Genomic DNA, 20563 nt, shown 5'->3' on the forward strand with positions numbered 1-20563 from the left:
CAAATTCATCTCTATTCTTCCTTTGTGACTATTTGGTGGCCTTGATTTCAAATCGTTACGAAGTAGGATTATTCCTGAGCTAGGCGGATGATTGCAACTATTTTCTCTTGTCAGTTTTTGTAAAACTCCTGGACCTCTTCTTTTTGACGAGGTATAAATACCAGCTTGTTTCGCGTGTGCACTTGTTATAGTAGGGAAAGTCACGTTTTCATTTGATTGGAATTATTTATTTATCAAAACAAGTATACACGTTAAATCTTTTTGAATATCTGGTAACACGGGAGCGATAGGAATAAAAAATGTCGGGACCCGCCCATCAGTCGTTTCAGATATTAGTTTTTAAAAAATTGAATCATACGGAAGAAAATCACAGTTTGACAGACTAGAGTTGAAGGAAAATTGAAATGAATTCGTATGGCAAGTTGAGTTGATGATAAGGTATAAGGTAGCAAGACGGATGAGGATGTACTATCGGCGGATTAGCAAGGTGGATAGTTTTCGGTGTGAACGAGTTCGAGGAAGAGTCCCGACTGGAGGAAACGAAGGTAAGAATCGCGTTCCATCATGTGCTGGATGCGTCTCTGGGCACGGTCAAACACATGCTCATCCGGATTGCCCGACTGAATGTTGGTCAAAGTGATGAGTCTCGTCTCGGCATCCAGATTGACCTGTTGATTAAAACAAACGAGAGTAAAGAATTAGTTATCTGGAATGATAATGATTATTTGATTTGAAAAATAATTCAATTCAACTCTAATTTTAAGGGGATTGAAACTTACTTCTTTGGGTGCCTGGACGGCCACGAAATCTTTGTAAATCTGTTGCGCTTTGGCTGCCATCTTCTTGGGTTTGGTGTTGCGGTAATATTCGACGGCCAGCCAAAATTCCAGGTTCTCGTTGCTGTATTCGCGGAGTAAAAACGCCCGGTAAAGTGACGATCCATCTGTAGAAAGAAAAATCAATCATTAAGTCAAGATTCTCATGTGGATTTGAGTGTGAATCAACTTACATTTAGATGTCATGAGGGTCGTGAAACATTCAGACCATTTCTTGGCCTCTTCCGGCAGCGGTCGAGTCGACAGGGGCGACTCTGAGCTCTTCCGGCTTAGAAATCCAAGGTGAACCCGCATTTCAGATCTAAAGAAAATAATTGAGAAAAGTTAAAACCAAATTCTATAGCAAAATATTTTGGTAAAATAACTGACCGTTTCTTTGATTTCAATTCAATTTTCCAAAAGATCGAGAGAGATGAGATGTAGACTAGTTTGCACTGTGAAGCTGAGAAAGAGAGTGTACGTGATCAACGAACAGTCCCGTTTATATAGGAGCAAAGATCGTGATCCTGGGTAGCAGCAGCAGCAGAAACCAGACGCCATCGCGGGATTGGACAGATTGCTTTTTCAATGGGTTATATGTACATTGCGCGCGCATCTCTCGAGTGCTATCGAGTGCTATCAAATGATTTAATGAAGCTTTTGAAGCTTTTGTTGACCGTCTAGCGAAATAACTCACGTCATTAACTGGTATAAGAAATTCTTAATTTCTTGATTAAGAATTTTAATTAAAAATATTCGTAACATGTTTGTTCGGCGATAATTATCAGGCATTTTGATTTTGTTTGTTCGTGCAACATATTAAAAAGCTGCCGGGAACGTGTGTCGTTCAGTCTCGTGACGGCCATCAACTCCATTTGATTGAAATATGAATGTGTTTATTTATGAAACTGAGTGGGCAACAAAGGGCCTGAAAAATTGATTTCAGTAGTATCTTGACTTGGGTATTCGTAACTTGTAATTCCATCCCCAGAGTGACCAATATTGTTGGTCTTGCTGCGCACACAGCATAAGATAATTGCAAAATCCTCTACCAGGGAGTAGACAAAGTCCTTCTACGTACGTCACCACTCACGTATTCGGCCCTAATAGCAAACTGCATAATTAACGACGTGATTCTCAGAGTTTTACATGAAGCGCAGCACTCCCAGTAATGGTTCTAAGCCTTTTGGTTTGCTTAAATGCCAATGAAAATGGTCATAAAGCAGGTATTTTGCTATCCGTTTCTCACATACAAAACCAGCAGTCAGATGTGCATGAAAATGGCAATTGAATTGAAACGTAGCGGGAGAAAAAGCTGCTCCCGGCCAACAGGAGCCAAGTCAAGTTCGTTGGCCCCGACCTTTATTGCCCTCTAGAATATAAATGGAAAAGAGAATTGAAACTCTTCCGTCGCAGCACTAGAGTCAACAAGTGCCGGAAAGCCGATCGACGGACACGGACGGAGTCTCGTGTCACTCGCTCTGACGACTCGGCAACGCCATCCCGAACGTCGTAGTATAACTTTAGACCCGTTTTTTTATTTTCCCTCCTCTTTTCGTATATAGACGACGTGACAAAGTCGACAAATATAATCAAGTCCGGGATCACTCAAAGCGCGCACGAGTGCTCTTTGCCATCTTTGGGCCAAACGTGTCGCTCTTACACGTTCGGCGAAAAGAAAGGAGAAGATTACGATCAAACATTTTCCAAAAGAATTTGAGATGAGAGCATCACTGTTTACCGAGAAAAACGCATTCGACAGCAACTGCTGCGCGGATAAGCAATCGATTTCCCGGCGGATTCAACGTCCTAGTTCAATTTATAGTGTCGAAATAGAATTGATTCGAGATGATCAAATAATACCGTTGACAACTTTTTTTTTTGAAGATGATTTGATTTGAGCCATGCCGGGCCTGTTACTGAATTCGTTGGAAAAATAATATCAAAGTGGAATATCACGTGGGTTTTTAAGACTTACTGTACAATGAAGTTGGTTCTGTCGGACTCGTTTATGCTCACGTCGTTGTCATGGTGATAACTAAACAGGCGGAATGTGTCGCCCAAGTCTCGTGTCCCGAGTCCCATTCGCAGTTCCATCCTTTCGACGTACGTTTTTCCCGTTCTTTGTCGTTAGATTCAATATCGCAGGTGTATACTAGTGCGTTCTTTGGAAACGGCTAAACTTGGTACCTTTTATGGCTATTATTATATGCATGTGTTAGCCCCCAAAGAAAAGAGAGTGGATGAGATGTGTACGTGCGCTACTGGGAGTTAGATGAGAATATAGAGGGGGTTGAATGTGTAGTATAGCCGGATATAAGTCTAGAAGAAAAGAACCCAAGCAACTAGGAACATATCCTGGCAACACTGTGGCGATTGGGTACTTCAATTCAGAGCCTTGGCTATGCCCCCAAAAAGTCTAAGTGTCACATTTAGAGGTCTTCCAAACCTGTCAGGATATCTTTTGCCTTTTTTTTTTTTTTTACTTGGACAAATCGATAGACTAACTGGCGCAGTCATGGAGAGTGTCAGATGCGATGGCGAGTAGTTTTGTTCTTTATTTTAACGACTTCTATGTATAGACGCTGTAAAACTTGTATCATTTGACTTTTCTACATAAAAGTCTGGCTCTTTTCGTAATAATCAAAACTTGGCTGTTAGACTTTTAGACTTTGGCTGTACAAGTTTGCAACTCGGCATCACGTACGCATTCACCTATGGCTACACACACTCGTCGAAACTTTTATTGGATTTTGTGACTAATGGTAAATGCATCGGCGAACGGAAATCAAACCGAGAGTAAGAAAAAAAGGAGGGCAGCAGAACGTGAAAGGAAATGAGATCACGAGAAAGAGACGTGCAAGTAGGAAACGGCTACACGTGTCATCCGCAGCTTGTACACTCGGCCATTAAATCGATTGGAAGCACTCACGGACAGCATGCCTTTTTATCCAAGTAGACACACAGGTTTCTATAGTAATGGCCAAGGTGTTTCTTGATTTCGTATTTTCTGGGCATTTTTTCAGTATTTACTCCTTTTCAGGGCCGTCTTTTATTATGGATGTAGGGCAATCATTTTAACGTGATTGCATTTAACTTGATAGTATAAAATTTTGTCAGTAATCAATAGCGTTACAAATCTAGTTTTGCCAATATCTGGAGTTCAAAGCTGGCCGAGGTAGACACAGACATAGCTTTCTTTATTACTGCGTTTTTCTGAAAAACCAAATGATTAAATTTCGTTAAATTTCATTTTTTTCAAAACTAAATTTGCAACGCTAGTAATCAAACAAGTTTTCCGTTTACATACTAGCTGTTCAGAAACAAGAGTTTTTAAAATTGTTTGGGCTGCATTCAGGTGTGAACTTTTTGAACACTGGGATATAGAGCAGAAGTTGCAATTTCCATGTCAACTTATGTACGTATTTCATTTCATCAAGGAACATGGTAAATGCCGGGAAATAAGTTTCATTTCACTTTCCTTGAGAGCTTAATTAGATTCGCAATTCAACAAACCCGAGGTTAAGGCTGAATTTAAATACACCAATAGTCCACCAAACTGAAATGCTGATCGTCAAGGCAGCGGTAGAAAGTCAAAAGGAATAGTAACACAACTCGATAATGTTTCTATTCCATACAAGCTTAAAAATGGCCGGCAGTTTTGGATGAAAACCGGTAGCTGCATTTATCTAACTACTCACCTGGCGTTGTTCGATCACGTAAACCATCGTATAAAACGGCCCCCCGAAGGTGAAACTGACGTTTTACGTTCCAAAGGTTGTTAGGCAACATGGAGTGACAGCTGCTTAATTTATTCTAACCGGTTGCAGTCTCGCCTTTTGTTAATTGAATCAGCTTTTTTTGAACACTCCATTAGTGGTAATAACAATTATTCTTTTTCCCTCCCAAATTCGGGACATCCTTCAACGACTGAAAATTGTCGTTTAATTTGCATGAGAGAATGTCCTATTTCGGGCAATTGGCTGTCGTTCCATTGCGCACACGTTTTTGTCAAAGTTTAAAGCTTTTATTGAATTTGAACATGTATTGACTTCACAGAGTGTGTGAAGCAGACGACGCTAGTAAGAGAGTAGAGTCAGTCTGGACTTGCTCGTCCCCACCTAACGTTGTGCTCTCAACGCCTCTCGATTACATCTTCAGGTAATACACTGTTTCTCCCAATAATCGTTGGTCTAAACATGGCGCAGTTGGTAGGGTGCAATATGTGTCCAGCTCCCAAACCAATCAGCAGACAACTGGCTATGCACTCTCCGAGATATCAGCCGCAAGTGCGACTTCGTACAAGATTGTTGTGCGCTATGCGAACCGACGCGTATATTGGGGCAACTCATATCCGGCGTATCAGACAACACCGTTCGCATCAAACTTCTAGAGCTCGGCGACGCACTCACCCTAGATCAGGCACTAACAATCCTCCGATCGGCCGAAACATCCCAGCTACAAGCGGCGTCTCTTCAACAAAACGATCATGCCATCAACGCTATCCGCCGCTCGGCTTACAAATCCAGCAAGTCACCCACGCGCGACAACAAACAGACACGTTTTGCCCCGGACACGAAATCTAACGGCCGAACGTCAGCGCCATGCCGTTATTGTGGCGGGCCACGACGACACGGCACATCTCAATGCCCGGCATACGGGAAAAGCTGCGACAATTGCGGTAAAGCCAATCACTTCGCGTCGGTGTGTGAGAGCGAACCCAAAAATGTGGGCAGCATTCACGTTCAACGAGTGACTGCGATCACCAAGGAGGAGTCAGTGGCCATTAGCATCGTGGCCCACCCAAATGGGCCAACAGTTACCACCCAAGGGCTACCAGACACCGGCTCCCAACTAGATGCCATCCCACACTCACTATACCGCATATCGTTCCCAGATATTCCACTTCGTCCAGGGGTTGCAGCTCGCACCGCCACAGGAAACGCTATCACTTGCGTCGGATCATTCGCGGCAACGATCGATTGGCTGGCAGATGACGGGTTATCCCGTCCCGTCGCCACCACGCTATACGTACTAGAAGACCTCCAGCAACCAGTACTCTGCTCCGAAACTCAACGAAAACTAGGCATGCTCCACACCAAGTATCCACATGCCCGCATCAACCACATCTCATCTACATCCACGTCGCAGCCGTCCGAGGAGCAAAAGAAAGCAGACCTATCGTCGCTCATGGCGGAAGTACCGCGCGTGTTTGACGGCGTGTGCCGAGTGATGTCCGGACCTCCTTGCCGCTTTGTTTTGAAAGAAGGAGCAGTCCCAGTGAAAATACGCGGCTCCAGACCAATATCGGAACCACTCCGAATCCCGTTTAGAGACGAACTGGCCGCTCAGGTCAAACAAGGCATAATCCGAAAACTACGCCCAGAGGAAGTCACGCCCTGGATTCACAGAACAGTAGTGGTTCCAAAGAAGCAAGGCGGCGTCCGTTTCTGCCCCGATTATCGCCCACTCAACAAGTTCCTCATCGGATCGAAGTTTGACAACCCAACACCATTCCAATCGGTGCGGTCCATCCCAAGAGGAATGAATTTTTTTACGGTAGTGGATGCGTTAAAAGGATACCATCAATGCGCGCTCGACGAGGAGTCAATGGCGCTCACCACTTTCACGACTCCGGAGGGTCTCCACCAGTATACACGCCTACCTATGGGAATAAGCCACGCCGGCGACGACTACGGCAGGCGTTTTTCCGACATTTTTGGACACATCCCCAACACCGCCCGTTGCATGGAAGACCTGGTAATCTATTCACGCACCTACGAGGAACACATCAGCCTACTACGCATGCTCTTCAAGACAGCCAACGACAACAACGTGTCGTTCAACAAAAACAAGACGGTCTTCGCCAAGCCTACAGCTATTTTTGCCGGCTATGAGGTTTCAGCAGACGGATTCCGGCCCAACCCAGAACTCACACGAGCCATCAGAGAATTCCCGCGGCCAACAAACATCACCGATTTACGTTCCTTTTACGGACTATGCCAACAAGTGGGAAACTTCAGCGACAAGATTTCTGCAGCCTTGAACCCCCTATCACCGCTTTTTAAAAAAAACATCAGCTGGGAGTGGTCAGCCGATCACGAAGAGGCATTCCGTGCCGCTTGCAGCACATTGGCCGTCGTCCCCGACCTCGCATTTTATGACCCGAGCCGTCCAACATCCTTAGCGGTCGACGCATCACTGTTGAACGGACTCGGATTTATTTTGAAGCAACAGAACGAATCCGGTACGTGGCACGTCGTGCAAGCTGGTTCCAGATTCCTCCGACCACCAGAAACACGATATGCCATGATAGAACTAGAATGCCTGGCGGCATCCTGGGGCATGAAACAAAGCCGTCAATTCCTCGAAGGACTCCAAAATTTCGAGCTGGTCACAGATCACCGCCCATTAGTACCCATTTTAAACGACTATGCTTTAGACAAGCTGGACAACCCGCGGCTGCTCCGGCTACGTCTTCAGATGGCGCGGTACAATTTCACTGCTCGATGGATCCCAGGAAACCGCAATGTTGAAGCCGATGCCCTCTCACGTTCACCAATCTCCCCAGGCGCACCCTCGGATGAGCTCGGAGAGGGACCGCAAACCTTCACAGCAAGAATCGCCATGATCGCAATCATCGCGGAATCAGCCGCCACCAACACCGACATCACGCTGGAAAAGGTGAAGCAGGCAGCCGAAATTGATCCAGTACTAGTAGCCTTGCGCACCGTCATACGTGAAGGTTTCCCGAACGAGAAACACAATTTGCCGGTCGCTCTCCGTCCATACTGGGACGCTCGCCACCAACTTGCCATAGACGACAACGACGACATGATCGTTTTCGGCGCACGAATCGTTCTTCCAAAATCCATGGTCAAACAAACGATCCAGACGCTGCTCAACATGCACCAGGGTGCATCAAAAATGCGCCAACGCGCCCGTCTATCGCTCTATTGGCCCCACATGGACACAGACATCGCCAACGCGGCATCGTCATGCAAAGAATGCGTCAGCCAACTTCCGTCTCTACCGGCGGAACCACTACAGCAACACGAACCAGCAACCCGGCCATTCGAAGTCCTCCATGCAGACCTCGGCGAGTTAGATGGCCGCCATTTTCTAGTAATAGTCGACCAATTCAGTGGCTGGCCGGCCGTCACCACGTTTCCCGACAAACACACTACCGCCCGACGCCTGATCAACGCATTCCGCTCATTCTTCATGGACACCGGCGGCGCCCCCGTAAAGATCTTTTCTGACAACAGCCCATTCAAAGCCGCCGAGCTACAAGATTTTCTACGAGACTGGGGAGTGGCATTCGGTTCATCTTCTCCTCACTATCACCAATCCAACGGCAGGGCGGAAGCCGCCATAAAATCCATGAACAAACTAATCATCGGCTCCAGGACCGGGGGCCAACCAGACCCGGACAAGCTGGCTAAAGCAATCCTGCTATTTCGAAACGCTCCACGTTATGGCGGAGCCTCCCCGGCCCAGCTGGTGTTCAACAGGCCCATCCGGGACAGCTTGCCGGCCCACCAACGATCTTTCGCCCCCGAGTGGCAGAGAAGAGCCGACGTCCTGGAAAAACGAATGCACCACGCTTTAGCCCGGGCCACTACTCGATATAATTTTTCAGCTCATCATTTACCCACGCTCCCGCTGGGCGCCCACGTGCTCATACAACATCACTCAACGAAGCGTTGGGACACCCCCGCGGTTGTTGTAGAAGCGGGTGTCAACAGGGATTACATCGTGAAAACAGCTTCGGGACGCCTGTACCGTCGGAACCGACGCCTACTTCGTCAACGCGTGGTGGCCATGCCAGGAACGGCCACACCAACTAACGTCCCAGCCGCAGTCGTCCCAGCCGCGACCATCCCCCCTCCAGCCCTGGAGCCAGTTATCGCTTTGCGCCAAAGTCGACAGCGTCAACCCAGGAGCTATGGCCCGGCGACCCGACGCTCGGCCAGAACGCACAGCGCTCCGCTTCGCTACCCGGCTTAATGCGGGGTCACGCATGCAGCACCGATCGTCGAGAATAACCCGGCTACATTCCTCTCGGCGTTATCAAAACAAGAACGTCATTTTGCCCTCTCTTGTCATCATTCATGTTTTTATTTTCCCGTCCCAATTGATTAAGGCCACACAGAACGTTACTCATCCGCATTTTTGTTTCGTTTTGTCCCTCCAAACAACCATGCCCCCCCTGACCCTTTTTCTGTATTTATCAAGCCCTACAAAGAAAACGAACCCGGAAAGAAAAGGGCATGTATTGACTTCACAGAGTGTGTGAAGCAGACGACGCTAGTAAGAGAGTAGAGTCAGTCTGGACTTGCTCGTCCCCACCTAACGTTGTGCTCTCAACGCCTCTCGATTACATCTTCAGGTAATACACTGTTTCTCCCAATAATCGTTGGTCTAAACAGAACAAATATGTAAATTTACGATACATTGAATAAGAGGTAAAGGGATAGCTCGTATGTTGTCGTTTGGGTGGATTATTAGTTTATTACGTAAGCGAAAGGGATTCTGATTGAACTTTGAACAATTCCCAGATATTTGGTCGAGGTATAAAAGGGAACAACTTTGGAAATCAATACAATTGTTTACCATATTAAACAATTGAATATCGTTTGGGATTAAGGCCAAATGACATCATCAGGGTCTTCAGCTAAAGGTTTGATTTCGAAACCAAGTGTCCAGCAGTTTAGTGACAGTAGGAAGACGTCGCTTTTTCCATTCCAAATTGATCCGAGTTCGCTCCAGCGCTTGTTGGACGGACCGAGTTGCAGTACCTAAATCACCTCTGCCTCCTTCGCTTAACGTTACCAACTGCAAACCCCAAAAGAATTAATTTATGAAACAGCACTTAGACGCATAACAATCTAATCAATCTTACATTCTTTAGATGTGTTTCATTGTCCAGCGTCTTGGATATCGCCTCTACTAAACGCCCCAGAATGTTGAGACTTGGGAATCTGTCAAATCAAGTCCATCCCAGTTAACGTGAGTCACAAGATCAAAGATTTTTTTAAATAATTAAGATCCGGCTTGTATTTAACTTACGCTTTAACCATTTCGTCCCAATGCAATAGGGCAAAGTCGAAAACCATTGAAGATCCTAGTGGATTTGTCGAGACGGAACGGAAAACGGTGGACGAATCTTGGCGACGGATACCGGAATTGGCATCCAAGGCCCACTCGAGTAACCTAATTACAATATTTAATTAAAAATAATAAAACTAGGTCAATATCACAAATTTCCATTTAGGAAGCAGCGTACGTGTTGAGAGCTTCGGGACTGTTTGAACAGCTGAGAGCGTTGAGGAGCATTTCTTTTTCGCTGGACAAGTCGGTGGATAGATAACGCTCCAAGGCAAAGTCCCATTCCTCGTCGCCACTGTTGGCAATGGCAGCGCAGGCGACTTCTTTTTTGTAGTTGGAGTTGACCCAACTTGAATAGAAAAAAGGTATCAAATGATGTTTATATACTTGACATCTTGACAGCAGATGATAAAAATGTCACTTTACTTGCTGTTGTCAGGCTGAGCCATCCACAACTTGTAGAGCGACGTGGCGTTGTTGACGCATTCCGACACTCCGAGACGACACGCCCAAGAGATGATTTGATTGCGATTCAGAATAACCAACTGGGAATCGCCTTTTCTCTCTTCAAAACCGATTTGCTCGTAGGTAGGTAGAATTAGCCATTTGATGTATTCCTGCGTGAATTGTGAACACCTGTGTTATAGTTTTCGCGGAATTTTACTGATGTTTTGAGAATCAGATATACCCGCAATTTGTCTTTGCTGGCCGTGTGGTAAAGCATGCTATCCAAATAGTTGAAGGCCGTCAAAGCGGAAAACCACGGAGCGAAATCTCTTTCGGCCCGGAGGTAACTGCTCAATTGGAGAGCGACGGAATACGGAAGCGAACCCATGCGCGCGATGTTCAAACTGTCGTCTATCAACTGAGATCGACTCAGAGTCGATACGGCACGGTGATCTTGAAGCAACTGCTGGATAATCAGTTTCCAGTTGGTTTCGTCGTAGTTGACGCGATAGTAACCTACATAGAGATATCACACAATTTGTCAGTTTTATACTAGAAATAGGCCGAAAATAGTCTCTGATGTGTACTCAACCGATTTGATCGACATTGAAAAGGACCCATTCAGTTGAGGTTGAAGGCAATTCGAGCTCGATGCCGTCTTCAGTGCCCATCATCCACGCCTGGAAAGTTGTGTTGAAATTGGTGGTGTAAGTGAGCGGAATCCACCACAGCGGGAAATCGGATGAATTTCGATCCCCGAGTAAATAAAATCGCTCCTGTTTTATCATGTAGAAGTTGTGTAAGTTCTATTTTTGGGAAAACTTTGTCTGGTGTAATTTACCTGGGTCACAATTGCCGATTGGAAATCGTAGTTTCTTCTAACGGTTACAATCGGATAACCAGTTTGAAGGGACCAACTGTTCATAATCGTAGTGATATCTGATGGTAATTCTAGAGCCTCGATGGACTGATTACTCATGGCCTTCCAAAGGTCGTCGTTTACAGCGCTCTGATATTTCCTGCATTTGTTAAAAAGAAAGTATAAATTTAGTAGCGGTTTATAACGGTATGTGTTGTCTTCCGAACTTGCTATCCAGGTAGAAAGTGAGGCCATGCTGGAATTTGCTCTGTCCAATGAAGCCGGCAAACATTCGAATGACAGCAGGACCTGGAGCGGTTTTATTTTAGAAACGGTATGTTTGAGTTTATCAGTTTAGTCAATCTATTTCCCCCCCTCGACTGTCACCTTGGCTAGCCCGCGCTTACCTTTTGAATATGGAATCGAGTCAAACAGCTCGTTAATCTCGTTTCTTTTCTTGACAGGGAACGACATGGCGTGCGACGACATGAGGGAATCGACTTCGAAAACTTTTTGGGTTTCGCTAATGGTGAACTGCTGACCTATTTGCAAACTAGGCTCCACCTGTCATGCAGAAATGTATGTCAACTTTGGTCAAAATGATTCCGGAAAAGTTAACGTACCACGTCCAATCCAACGTACATCAAATAGGAAGCGAAACCTAAAAAAATATTTATCATTTGAAAATTATTGTTCTAATAAACATAATGAATTCATTCAACCTTCTTTGAGCCAGAGATCATCCCTGTCAAAAAAACGATAAAAATTGATTGAATTGAAACAATTAACTACGAAGTCATTTGATCATTACCAAAAATCCATTGTTACTAGATTTCCAAACCATTGATGTGCCAATTCGTGGCCGATGACATGGGCTATTCTTTGCTTTTCGGCACCGGACGACCGTACTGGATCATACAGCAATGCGGTTTCCCTGTTACCACAAATAAAACAACATGAGAAAATAGTACGTCCACTGTTTTGCAAGATTCTATTAAATCAAGCTTTAAACAATTGCAACCCGAAAGCTTGAAATCATTGGCAAAGTATACACACCCTTGTGCTTATTTTCTTACAAGGGCTCAAAACACGTTGCCTTGAAGCTCCCACATCCCCAAGGCGGACGTGAAACCACCGGTCAAGAAACAAAACCAAGGCTAAAAAAGGATACTGACCTGTAGGTGATTAGCCCCCAGTTCTCCATGCCACTAACGACGAAATCCGGAATGGCGAACATATCCAACTTGGGCAGCGGAAAACTGATGTTGAAATAATTTTCAAAAAATCTCAACACCCTCGGGCCCAAGATTCGAGCGTACCTGCAATCAAGACAAAAATATGCGCATAAGCCTAAGTATAATCCTGATATTTCATCATTCGCCCATAACATCCGTCTTAATAATAATATACTCTGTTTGTTTGCCAGCTGACGGCCTTGTCCAAGTGCGGAATTGTGTGTGATCCTGCAATTCCAATTCCGGCGAATCCAAACCTTCGAATTCCGAGACGATAAATGCCAAAATGTAAGTAGACATGGGTAAAGTTTTGTCGAACTCATCCCATACGTAATCCGGTAAATCCTCACTGAAAATCAATCGAAAAATAATTCTCAGTATTGTTACATGTTACAGTATTGCTGACATAACATATATGTTATGTCAGCATTATTATTCGTATACTTTGGATAAGTTCGCTTTATTGGCATGTTAGAGTGAGCTTTGCGAGATTTAAGTCGGCCCAGCGTGATTTGGAAGACGGCCTTCAGTCCCGGTTCGTCGAAACACGGGAACGCTCTTCTAGCGTCCGTTGGAGAGAATTGAGTGGTTGCCAAATACCTATAATAATCCAATTCAACTTAGTTCAATTCAATTATTTAAGAGCGCTGGAAAGTTTGTATTACTTTTTGATTCCGTTCTCCGTGTACGATGCCCGGTAGAAGCCGTTGAGTTTGTCGTTGAGTTGACCGATGAACCGGATTGAAAGCTTGTAATATTTACCCACTTGTAGCGTCTCGTTTTTGGTCCCAATAACCAACAGTTGTCGAGTCTTATCTTCGATGTAGGACTGGATTGGCACTCGTCTGGATTCAATCAAATCGTGAACCTGTCCGAATATTGATTTTCCAGAAAATCCTGTTTCTACAAAAATGGGAAATCCCCGCTTTTATTTACCTGGAGACCTTCATCCTGGACGATCCTGATGTCGGCAATGTGAAGAACAATCATCTGCGTCGGTTCCATGCATTCCAAAAGAATGTCCACTTGGCCTGCGGTAGTGAAATTACCTTCTTCGATAAATGGCAAAAGACGCAGTTTGTAGTGTCGAGGTAAGACCCATCGGGGTAGTCGCCATTCGGTGTATTTGGGTACGGATCGTGGCTGTTTAATTGCTGTCACTTGAATCACTGTGATGGCAAACGTCAGTAACACTAAACGGAGCAACATGGCGAGTTATTAGTTCCTTTTGGGAGGCAAAACCAAATGAATCAAAAGTGGGAACTGGACTATTTGACGGCCTGTCCCTTCAAAACACTGGCGAGTTGTGGTGGCACGAGACTTTCTCTCGCTAGTGTGAACGATCGACCCCACAAGTCGTCGTGTATCCACCACACACACACCTGGGTGTGTGTGCTGTGTGTGTGTGTGTACTCTCTCTTCCTCTCAATTCCATTTCCCATGTTCATCTTTCTAGTTTCTCTGATCTGCCCTGCGGCCGATAACCACCCACTTTCTCTAGCGCGGAACGTCACATAAGGAAATGAAAGTGTTACATAACCCAATTAATTTAATCGAGATACACCGTATGAACTATAGGCTATTTTTTCGTTCACCGCGCTTGGAAATTTCATTCACTAGTGCTACAATTTTAAAGAAATGGAAAGGAAAATGTTTTTAACAACAATTATTTGGGCTGGAGAACTCGTCTTCTCATCAATGTATGCATTGTATGCCGTAAGATCTCTAGTGGGACGTCATCACTAGGAACGGAATCCTAAAGATCCGGAATCCAGTAAAGGAGACGCTTTCGACAATTCGATGCCATAGACGGCTTGCGCCTTTGCCTTGGAATTCACCTACTTTCATTTTTCCGATTGTTAAGTGGCCCTATTCATACGGTTACGGGGGGGGGGGGGGGAATGGGAGCGGTTTAGAAGAAGAAAATCTGTCGGAAGTAGAAGAAAAATGTACGGATCCGCATCCTATACGGAATACGGAAGAGGCATTGAACGTAATTTACCTGTCAAATGATCATATTATTTTAATTTTTTTTCTTGTTCTCAATTTCCTGTTTAATTCAATTAATACGTGAGCCGTATTATTTATAATCAATCATTCATCATTTCATTCATCTAATGAACTTAGTCTAAAATTGGGCGTTAGATGGCGCCACATACGTTCTTAAGCCCTAGTATTTTTAAAAAATTCAAACTACTATTCTTTAAGAAAAATAATAACTTATCTTCTGGATAACTAAAATATACTAGTCTATAGGAGTCTGTAGGAGATTTTGCTGATTTAATTAGTAGCCTTTAGATTAGATCCAAAAATAAAACTGGGCTGCACTGCCAGTGCAGAGTGCAGCAGACAGCACAGCCCTCTGCTAAGCAACAACAGTTTTCGTCTGATAATTTTGTTATGCTATTTCGTCAGTTTGGTGTTGATGACACGTGAGGTAGGTGGTGCATTTTGTGGGGAGGATTTAATTTCGGGGCGTTCTAGAGTTCGACAGTTCGTCAAGTAATAATATCTGTTTATAATTTTCAATTGTTAACTTGCTGGCTATTCTCGGCACAAGAAACAAGTTCAAAATGCGCTCTAGTGCATATGTTACGCTTCTGGCCTTTGTTTTGGTGTCATGTTCTGTTCTGTCAGTGGCTGCACTGAGCAAAAGCAATCATAAATTTTTGGGACGAATTGTGTCTCGAGCTGAAGAAACAGTGCAAAATATCGAGTCGCTTTTCCACAAGGAAAAACCAAAAAATGCTACAGCTGAACCAAAACAGTGGGCAGTACTTGTTGCTGGCTCAAATGGTTATTACAATTACAGGCACCAGGTAAATATTTTTCTCAAGTAATATGTTTTTTTCCCTAAAATTAAAATGAGTGTTTATGTAGGCAGATGTCTGCCACGCTTATCAAGTATTGCGACGTCATGGAATTCCTGAAGAAAACATCATTACCCTCATGTATGATGATATTGCCAACAGCACAGAGTAATAGTAGTAATACTACATAACATTCCTTAATTAACTGTTAAATTATTATTTACTGGTGTTTTTAGAAATCCTACTAAGGGCATTATTATAAATGCACCAAATGGGGAAGATGTGTACCAGGGAGTAAAAAAAGACTATGTTGGAAAAGTAGGTTACAAATTATTGACATTTCAGTTTTAGTATTCTGATGAAATTATTGGATTTGTAATTCTAGGATGTTACTCCAGAGACATTCCTCAAGGTCATCTCAGGGGATATCAGAGGTTTAAAGGGTGTAGGAACAGGAAGAGTACTTCAAAGGTATTGTAGTATGAAACCTTTTTATAATTTTATACTTTTATACAATTTTGTTCAATATTTCATAATTGATAGTGGTCCAGCAGATAATATTTTCATAAACTTCGTGGATCATGGAGCACCAGGCTTACTGGCCTTCCCAAGCTCGGAGCTCCACGCTCGAACTCTGCAGGACACTTTGTTGGACATGTATCAAAGAAAACAGTTCGCCAAATTGGTTTTGTACATTGAAGCTTGTGAGTCAGGATCCATGTTCGAAGATTTACTTTCAGATAATCTAAACAGTAGGGGCGTTTATTTTTATTTTCCTTGATTTGCATTCATTGTCTAGTATTTTTCTAGTTTTTGTCACTACCGCCGCAAATGCGCATGAACATTCGTTCGCATGTTACTTTGATTCGGACCGGGACACCTACCTTGGCGATGTTTATAGCGTCATGTGGATGGAAGATTCCGAAAAGGAAGATTTAACAAAGGAGACACTATTCCGACAGTTTTCTATTGTTCGAAAAGAAACGAACACATCACATGTTCAGGTAGATATTTTCTTAATACTTTTAATACTTTAACGAATACTTTATAATGCGATGTAGGAATACGGAGACTTAACTATAGGAAAAATGAAAGTGGGCGAATTCCAAGGCAAAGGCAAGGCGCCTATGGCTTCGAATGGCCGAAAACGTGTTTCTCCATTGTTGGATGCCGTTCCTAGCGGCGACGTCCCATTAGAAATCTTGCGTCATAAATTGAGAAAGATGAACTCAAGCCCAGGATCTGCTGAAATCCAACGAAAAATTCGTGGCATTGAAAAGGTTGTATTATCTTGGGTGGCGTCAAAGACCTTTTCAATCAGATGAACACAAAGAAATATTTTTCCATCCCACAGAAACGTCAACATTTAAAAGATAGTCTAAGGAAAATAGTGTTGAAGGCCACGGAAGATGAAGCCAAGACGGAGTTCATTATTACCGGTCGACTAAAGTTAACCAATTTTTCCTGCTACGAAGAACTAGTCAACGCGTTCTCTCAGCGTTGTTTCCATCTTTCTAAGGTTAGTTAATTGTTTAGCTTTGCAACTGTATTTATTCGAATTGTCCACAAACTTACAAGTTGACGTTTTTCTTCATACTTTAGAATGAATATGCATATCGCCATCTTTTTGTATTGGTGAATATGTGCCAGTCGTCCATTCCGAAAGAGGTTGTCATCCGCGCAATGGACGAAGTATGCGTGCCTCACAAATTCACAGGCATCATTTAAATAGCATTATAAGTTTCAAACAAGTACTATACTCTAACCCCGCTTTATTCTTTTCGCTTCTCCTTCTATCCCACTACAAAGTGCAAAATTTAAAATTTATATTCTTGATTTCCTCTACATTCCAAATTGATACTCTTAAAATTTAATTGTTGCACAAAACAATTTTCATTTCAAATTTGATGTTGTAGCATTTGCATTAAATTTTTTAAGCGATAATAAATAAGTAGCATATATTCGTATGATACTTCTCGATCGAACTAGATGGGTCACCTTCCTATGGGAGATTCCCCACGAAGGAAACAAATAAAAATGAACAATAAATTTTCAATACGAGCTAATACGAGGACGCGCGGGAAAGCTCCCACCCTTTTACTTGTGCGGCGTTGGAAAAAAGTAAAAGAAAAAAGTTGCTAATTTCAATTGCGGACATTGGAGAACTAAGTCAACCAAAATTAATTGATGTTATGGATGGCAATAAGTTATAATTTGTTTCATGGTATTTTATTCGGTCCACTAGGGAAGCAGAGGGAAGGTTGACAGCGTGTGATAACTGATCTTTCATCTTAGATCTGTAACAGAGTAATAGATAATTATTTATTACTTGCCTTTGCCAGTAGCTTCTAGCTTGATCCGCAATGCGGCTTCTTCCCGCTTGCGCCGCTTGCGGCGGATCTTCATTTATTCCGGAATGTGTCATCATTTATAAAATTGGCAGCATCGGAAACTCAAGCAGACGAAATCTCAAATATGTTCACATTTTAAAAATAAGACACTGAAATCAGTTTGACGATAATCAAGTAATCTGAAAAATGCAAGCACTTTTAAATAATGTTACTCGGAGTAAATTTAAATGTATTTTGAATGTCACTAATCTGAAAGAGTTGAGAAGAATTTGCAGTGGATCTCATTGTCTTGAGAAGCATGCTGCATCACCACGTCAATATATTAAGAAAGGACCTGGACTTGAATATTTTATATACAATAGTAAACAAATTTCAAGGGATAAACTGGATGAAACAGTTACTTTAGAGAAACACCCATACCTTGATAAAGATTCATTTGATGGTTATGGCCTCAAAGGTAATTTCAATTGTATTTAAATGAACTATATCTGTCTAATCAATCAACCAGTTTTTATTGAGGTATATGGCTGTCAGATGAATGTGAATGACACTGAAATAGTTTATTCTGTGCTTGAAAAACACAATTATGTTAAAGCATCTTGTTGTGATGATGCTGACATTATTTTCTTGATGACCTGTGCAATTCGGGAAGGTGCTGAAAATAAAATTTGGCATCGCATTGGACAATTAAAAATCATGAAACAAGAAAGAAAGAGCAATAAAGTAGATTTAACTGTTGGAATTATTGGTAGGAAATCTTAATTTATAATTATATGAATTATTGTTTTACTTTTCACTTGTCATGTTAGGTTGCATGGCTGAGCGTTTAAAAGATAGTTTATTGGAAACAGGAAAAATTGTTGATATAATTGCAGGACCAGACAGCTACAGATCACTTCCATATCTATTAAGCCATGCTTCTTCCCATCAAGTGATGAAATAGATTTTAAATCTTATTTTGGACACAGATGTATATAGCATGACATATTAATTTTGTTTCTTCTCAGGCTGCCATTGATGTAATTCTCTCTGTAGAAGAGACCTATGCAGACATTGTTCCAGTTAGATTAAACCCCAAATCACCATCTGCATATGTGTGAGTTTCAAGAAGATTTTTACATTTATTAGAGCATCATAAAATTTGTTTAATTCTCTTGTATCTATAGGTCCGTCATGAGAGGTTGCGATAACATGTGTTCATACTGCATTGTCCCGTTCACGTAATTCAATTCTCTATCCAGAATCATAGGTTAAGTTCGTGTATGAAAAATCTAATTATAAATTATTTATAGACGAGGCCGAGAGCGGTCGAGGGCTATTGATTCTATCCTAGATGAAGTCCGATGTTTATCCGATCAAGGAATCAAAGAAATTACTTTACTAGGTATACTTGTGTGACGCCTTTCTTTTTTAAATTTCACATTAGGTTTCTATGATAATTTATACCTAGGTCAGAATGTCAACAGTTATAGAGATACTTCAGAATCGATTCATTATAATGAGCCTGCCAACTCCAAAGTCACAGTAAATGCGGATGGTTTCAAAACAATCTATAAAGCAAAGGTTGGTGGTCGTCGATTCGCTGATCTTCTGGACAAAGTCAGCCAAATTGATCCTGAAATTCGTCTGCGATTTACGTCACCTCATCCAAAAGTATGACAACTTTTTCAGGAGGGGGGTTTATTTGTGTGTGACTAATGCATTCAGTGAATTAGGATTTCCCTGACGAAGTTCTTCATCTCATCAAAGAGCGAAAAAATATTTGCAAATCCTTGCATCTTCCAGCTCAGTCGGGAAATAATCGAATTCTTGATTTGATGCGACGCAATTACACTCGAGAAGCGTATTTATCTCTAGTGGAAAAGGTTCAATCTATCTGTGGAAAAAACATAGCGCTAAGTTCGGATTTTATATGCGGATTTTGCGGGGAAACTGAGGAAGAATTTGAAGAGACACTAGACCTCGTCCGGCGTGTTCCATACAGCACCGCGTACATGTTCCCATACAGTACTCGTGAGGTAACAAACATCAAACCCTGCAAGTAAAATGTTATTTTTGATAAAATGTTGTTTTTTGATACAGAAAACCTCTGCTCACCGTCGACATCAAGACGATGTACCTCTCGAAACGAAAAATGAAAGGGTCACACGGTTAAACCAAGTTTTCCGCCAAGGCGCTGAAAGGATAAATAAAAGTTTAATTGGGTCCACTCAACTTGTTCTAGTCGAAGGGGTAGACAGAGCACTATTCATTTACTGTTGAATTGAAAGTAATTGTGATTTTCTATAGGACAGCAGACGATCTAATCAATTTCTTGCCGGCCGTTGCGATGGAAATGTTAAAGTACAGTAGTTATAATTTAGTTTCTCTGATTTTTGGTTTTCAATTGTGTCGTTACTTTCGTCAGGTCATTTTTCCGAAGAAGCCATTGATGGGAGATATTGACGTCGAAGAAGTCAAACCTGGAGACTACGTGGCGGTGAAGGTACTTTTGAATATCTTATGTAGTAATGTAGTTTTATCACGAAATAATCAATGCTGTTTATCCTCCTGTTTAGATTCATGATGCAACATCTCAAGTTCTTAAAGGAAGCGAGCTGTATAAAACTACTCTATCTCAATTCGTCCACGATGCCTTCGTTCCAGATATAAATCCTTTCGCAGTTTCGACTCAATATTAATTCTGAACTGATGTACGTTGTGTACCGCAAAACAATTAGAAGCTGTCCGAAATAGAGAAGAATCATATTCCTAAGCTCTACTATGACGTGGGCAGTGAAGTCAAGATTTACAAATCGTTACTTTATTCAAGTGATTGTTTATTTTCTTTTAATATGGCGAAGATTATCTTTGTAGAATACAACTATCTTCCATTTCCTGATGTATTCTACTTACGTTTCCTGACGTATTCCTTGAAGTTGGTGCTTGTGCTTGT

The 20563-nt window shown here is 42.5% G+C and overlaps 4 protein-coding genes across 4 annotated transcripts; 2 read left to right on the forward strand and 2 right to left on the reverse strand.

The window, feature by feature from the left end:
* Positions 1 to 221: 221 nt before the first annotated feature.
* LOC124344609 (regulator of G-protein signaling 8-like) lies at positions 222 to 1275 on the reverse strand. The gene is made up of 4 exons (XM_046798214.1): positions 1206 to 1275; positions 1010 to 1137; positions 780 to 943; positions 222 to 668 (listed from the first exon to the last, which is right to left on the reverse strand). Exons 2-4 carry the CDS (start codon positions 1128 to 1130, stop codon positions 480 to 482), a joined length of 474 nt encoding a protein of 157 aa, XP_046654170.1. The 5' UTR covers positions 1131 to 1137; positions 1206 to 1275; the 3' UTR covers positions 222 to 479.
* Positions 1276 to 9252: 7977 nt separating this feature from the next.
* On the reverse strand, positions 9253 to 14174 carry LOC124341975 (aminopeptidase N-like). The gene is made up of 18 exons (XM_046794929.1): positions 13404 to 14174; positions 13133 to 13335; positions 12912 to 13067; positions 12643 to 12816; positions 12408 to 12551; positions 12044 to 12166; positions 11955 to 11977; positions 11856 to 11893; positions 11640 to 11796; positions 11460 to 11541; positions 11215 to 11392; positions 10966 to 11149; positions 10615 to 10889; positions 10353 to 10543; positions 10105 to 10275; positions 9888 to 10031; positions 9721 to 9799; positions 9253 to 9653 (listed from the first exon to the last, which is right to left on the reverse strand). The coding sequence occupies exons 1-18, from the start codon at positions 13674 to 13676 to the stop codon at positions 9489 to 9491; spliced, it is 2760 nt and encodes a 919-aa protein (XP_046650885.1). The 5' UTR covers positions 13677 to 14174; the 3' UTR covers positions 9253 to 9488.
* On the forward strand, positions 11574 to 20509 carry LOC124341977 (CDK5RAP1-like protein). Its single transcript, XM_046794930.1, has 13 exons — positions 11574 to 11584; positions 17775 to 18085; positions 18137 to 18376; positions 18438 to 18559; positions 18636 to 18724; positions 18795 to 18848; positions 18921 to 19012; positions 19079 to 19281; positions 19344 to 19646; positions 19711 to 19860; positions 19918 to 19971; positions 20036 to 20113; positions 20187 to 20509. The coding sequence occupies exons 2-13, from the start codon at positions 17815 to 17817 to the stop codon at positions 20307 to 20309; spliced, it is 1779 nt and encodes a 592-aa protein (XP_046650886.1). The 5' UTR covers positions 11574 to 11584; positions 17775 to 17814; the 3' UTR covers positions 20310 to 20509.
* Positions 14844 to 17238, forward strand: LOC124341978 (legumain-like). Its single transcript, XM_046794931.1, has 9 exons — positions 14844 to 15286; positions 15348 to 15445; positions 15514 to 15595; positions 15663 to 15748; positions 15821 to 16029; positions 16088 to 16281; positions 16339 to 16557; positions 16632 to 16796; positions 16880 to 17238. Exons 1-9 carry the CDS (start codon positions 15041 to 15043, stop codon positions 17003 to 17005), a joined length of 1425 nt encoding a protein of 474 aa, XP_046650887.1. The 5' UTR covers positions 14844 to 15040; the 3' UTR covers positions 17006 to 17238.
* Positions 20510 to 20563: the final 54 nt, after the last annotated feature.

Source organism: Daphnia pulicaria, chromosome 6 (genome assembly GCF_021234035.1).
Source record: "Daphnia pulicaria isolate SC F1-1A chromosome 6, SC_F0-13Bv2, whole genome shotgun sequence".
NCBI lineage: Eukaryota > Metazoa > Arthropoda > Branchiopoda > Diplostraca > Daphniidae > Daphnia > Daphnia pulicaria.

What these genes read in the sequence shown, in the direction of transcription:
- LOC124344609 (XM_046798214.1), bottom strand. Translation starts at nt 1,130, where the DNA reads ATGCGGGTTCACCTTGGATTTCTAAGCCGGAAGAGCTCAGAGTCGCCC. An exon ending in GACCCTCATGACATCTAAAT is followed by an intron (nt 944 to 1,009) that starts GTAAGTTGATTC and finishes TTCTTTCTACAG; the next exon opens with ATGGATCGTCACTTTACCGG. An exon ending in CCGTCCAGGCACCCAAAGAA is followed by an intron (nt 669 to 779) that starts GTAAGTTTCAAT and finishes TTTAATCAACAG; the next exon opens with GTCAATCTGGATGCCGAGAC.
- LOC124341975 (XM_046794929.1), bottom strand. Translation starts at nt 13,676, where the DNA reads ATGTTGCTCCGTTTAGTGTTACTGACGTTTGCCATCACAGTGATTCAA. An exon ending in ATAAAGCGAACTTATCCAAA is followed by an intron (nt 12,817 to 12,911) that starts GTATACGAATAA and finishes ATTGATTTTCAG; the next exon opens with TGAGGATTTACCGGATTACG. An exon ending in CTAGTAACAATGGATTTTTG is followed by an intron (nt 11,978 to 12,043) that starts GTAATGATCAAA and finishes TTTTTTTGACAG; the next exon opens with GGATGATCTCTGGCTCAAAG.
- LOC124341978 (XM_046794931.1), top strand. Translation starts at nt 15,041, where the DNA reads ATGCGCTCTAGTGCATATGTTACGCTTCTGGCCTTTGTTTTGGTGTCA. An exon ending in GATATTGCCAACAGCACAGA is followed by an intron (nt 15,446 to 15,513) that starts GTAATAGTAGTA and finishes TGGTGTTTTTAG; the next exon opens with AAATCCTACTAAGGGCATTA. An exon ending in ACTTTCAGATAATCTAAACA is followed by an intron (nt 16,030 to 16,087) that starts GTAGGGGCGTTT and finishes GTATTTTTCTAG; the next exon opens with TTTTTGTCACTACCGCCGCA.
- LOC124341977 (XM_046794930.1), top strand. Translation starts at nt 17,815, where the DNA reads ATGCAAGCACTTTTAAATAATGTTACTCGGAGTAAATTTAAATGTATT. An exon ending in TGATGGTTATGGCCTCAAAG is followed by an intron (nt 18,086 to 18,136) that starts GTAATTTCAATT and finishes TCAATCAACCAG; the next exon opens with TTTTTATTGAGGTATATGGC. An exon ending in TTTAACTGTTGGAATTATTG is followed by an intron (nt 18,377 to 18,437) that starts GTAGGAAATCTT and finishes TTGTCATGTTAG; the next exon opens with GTTGCATGGCTGAGCGTTTA.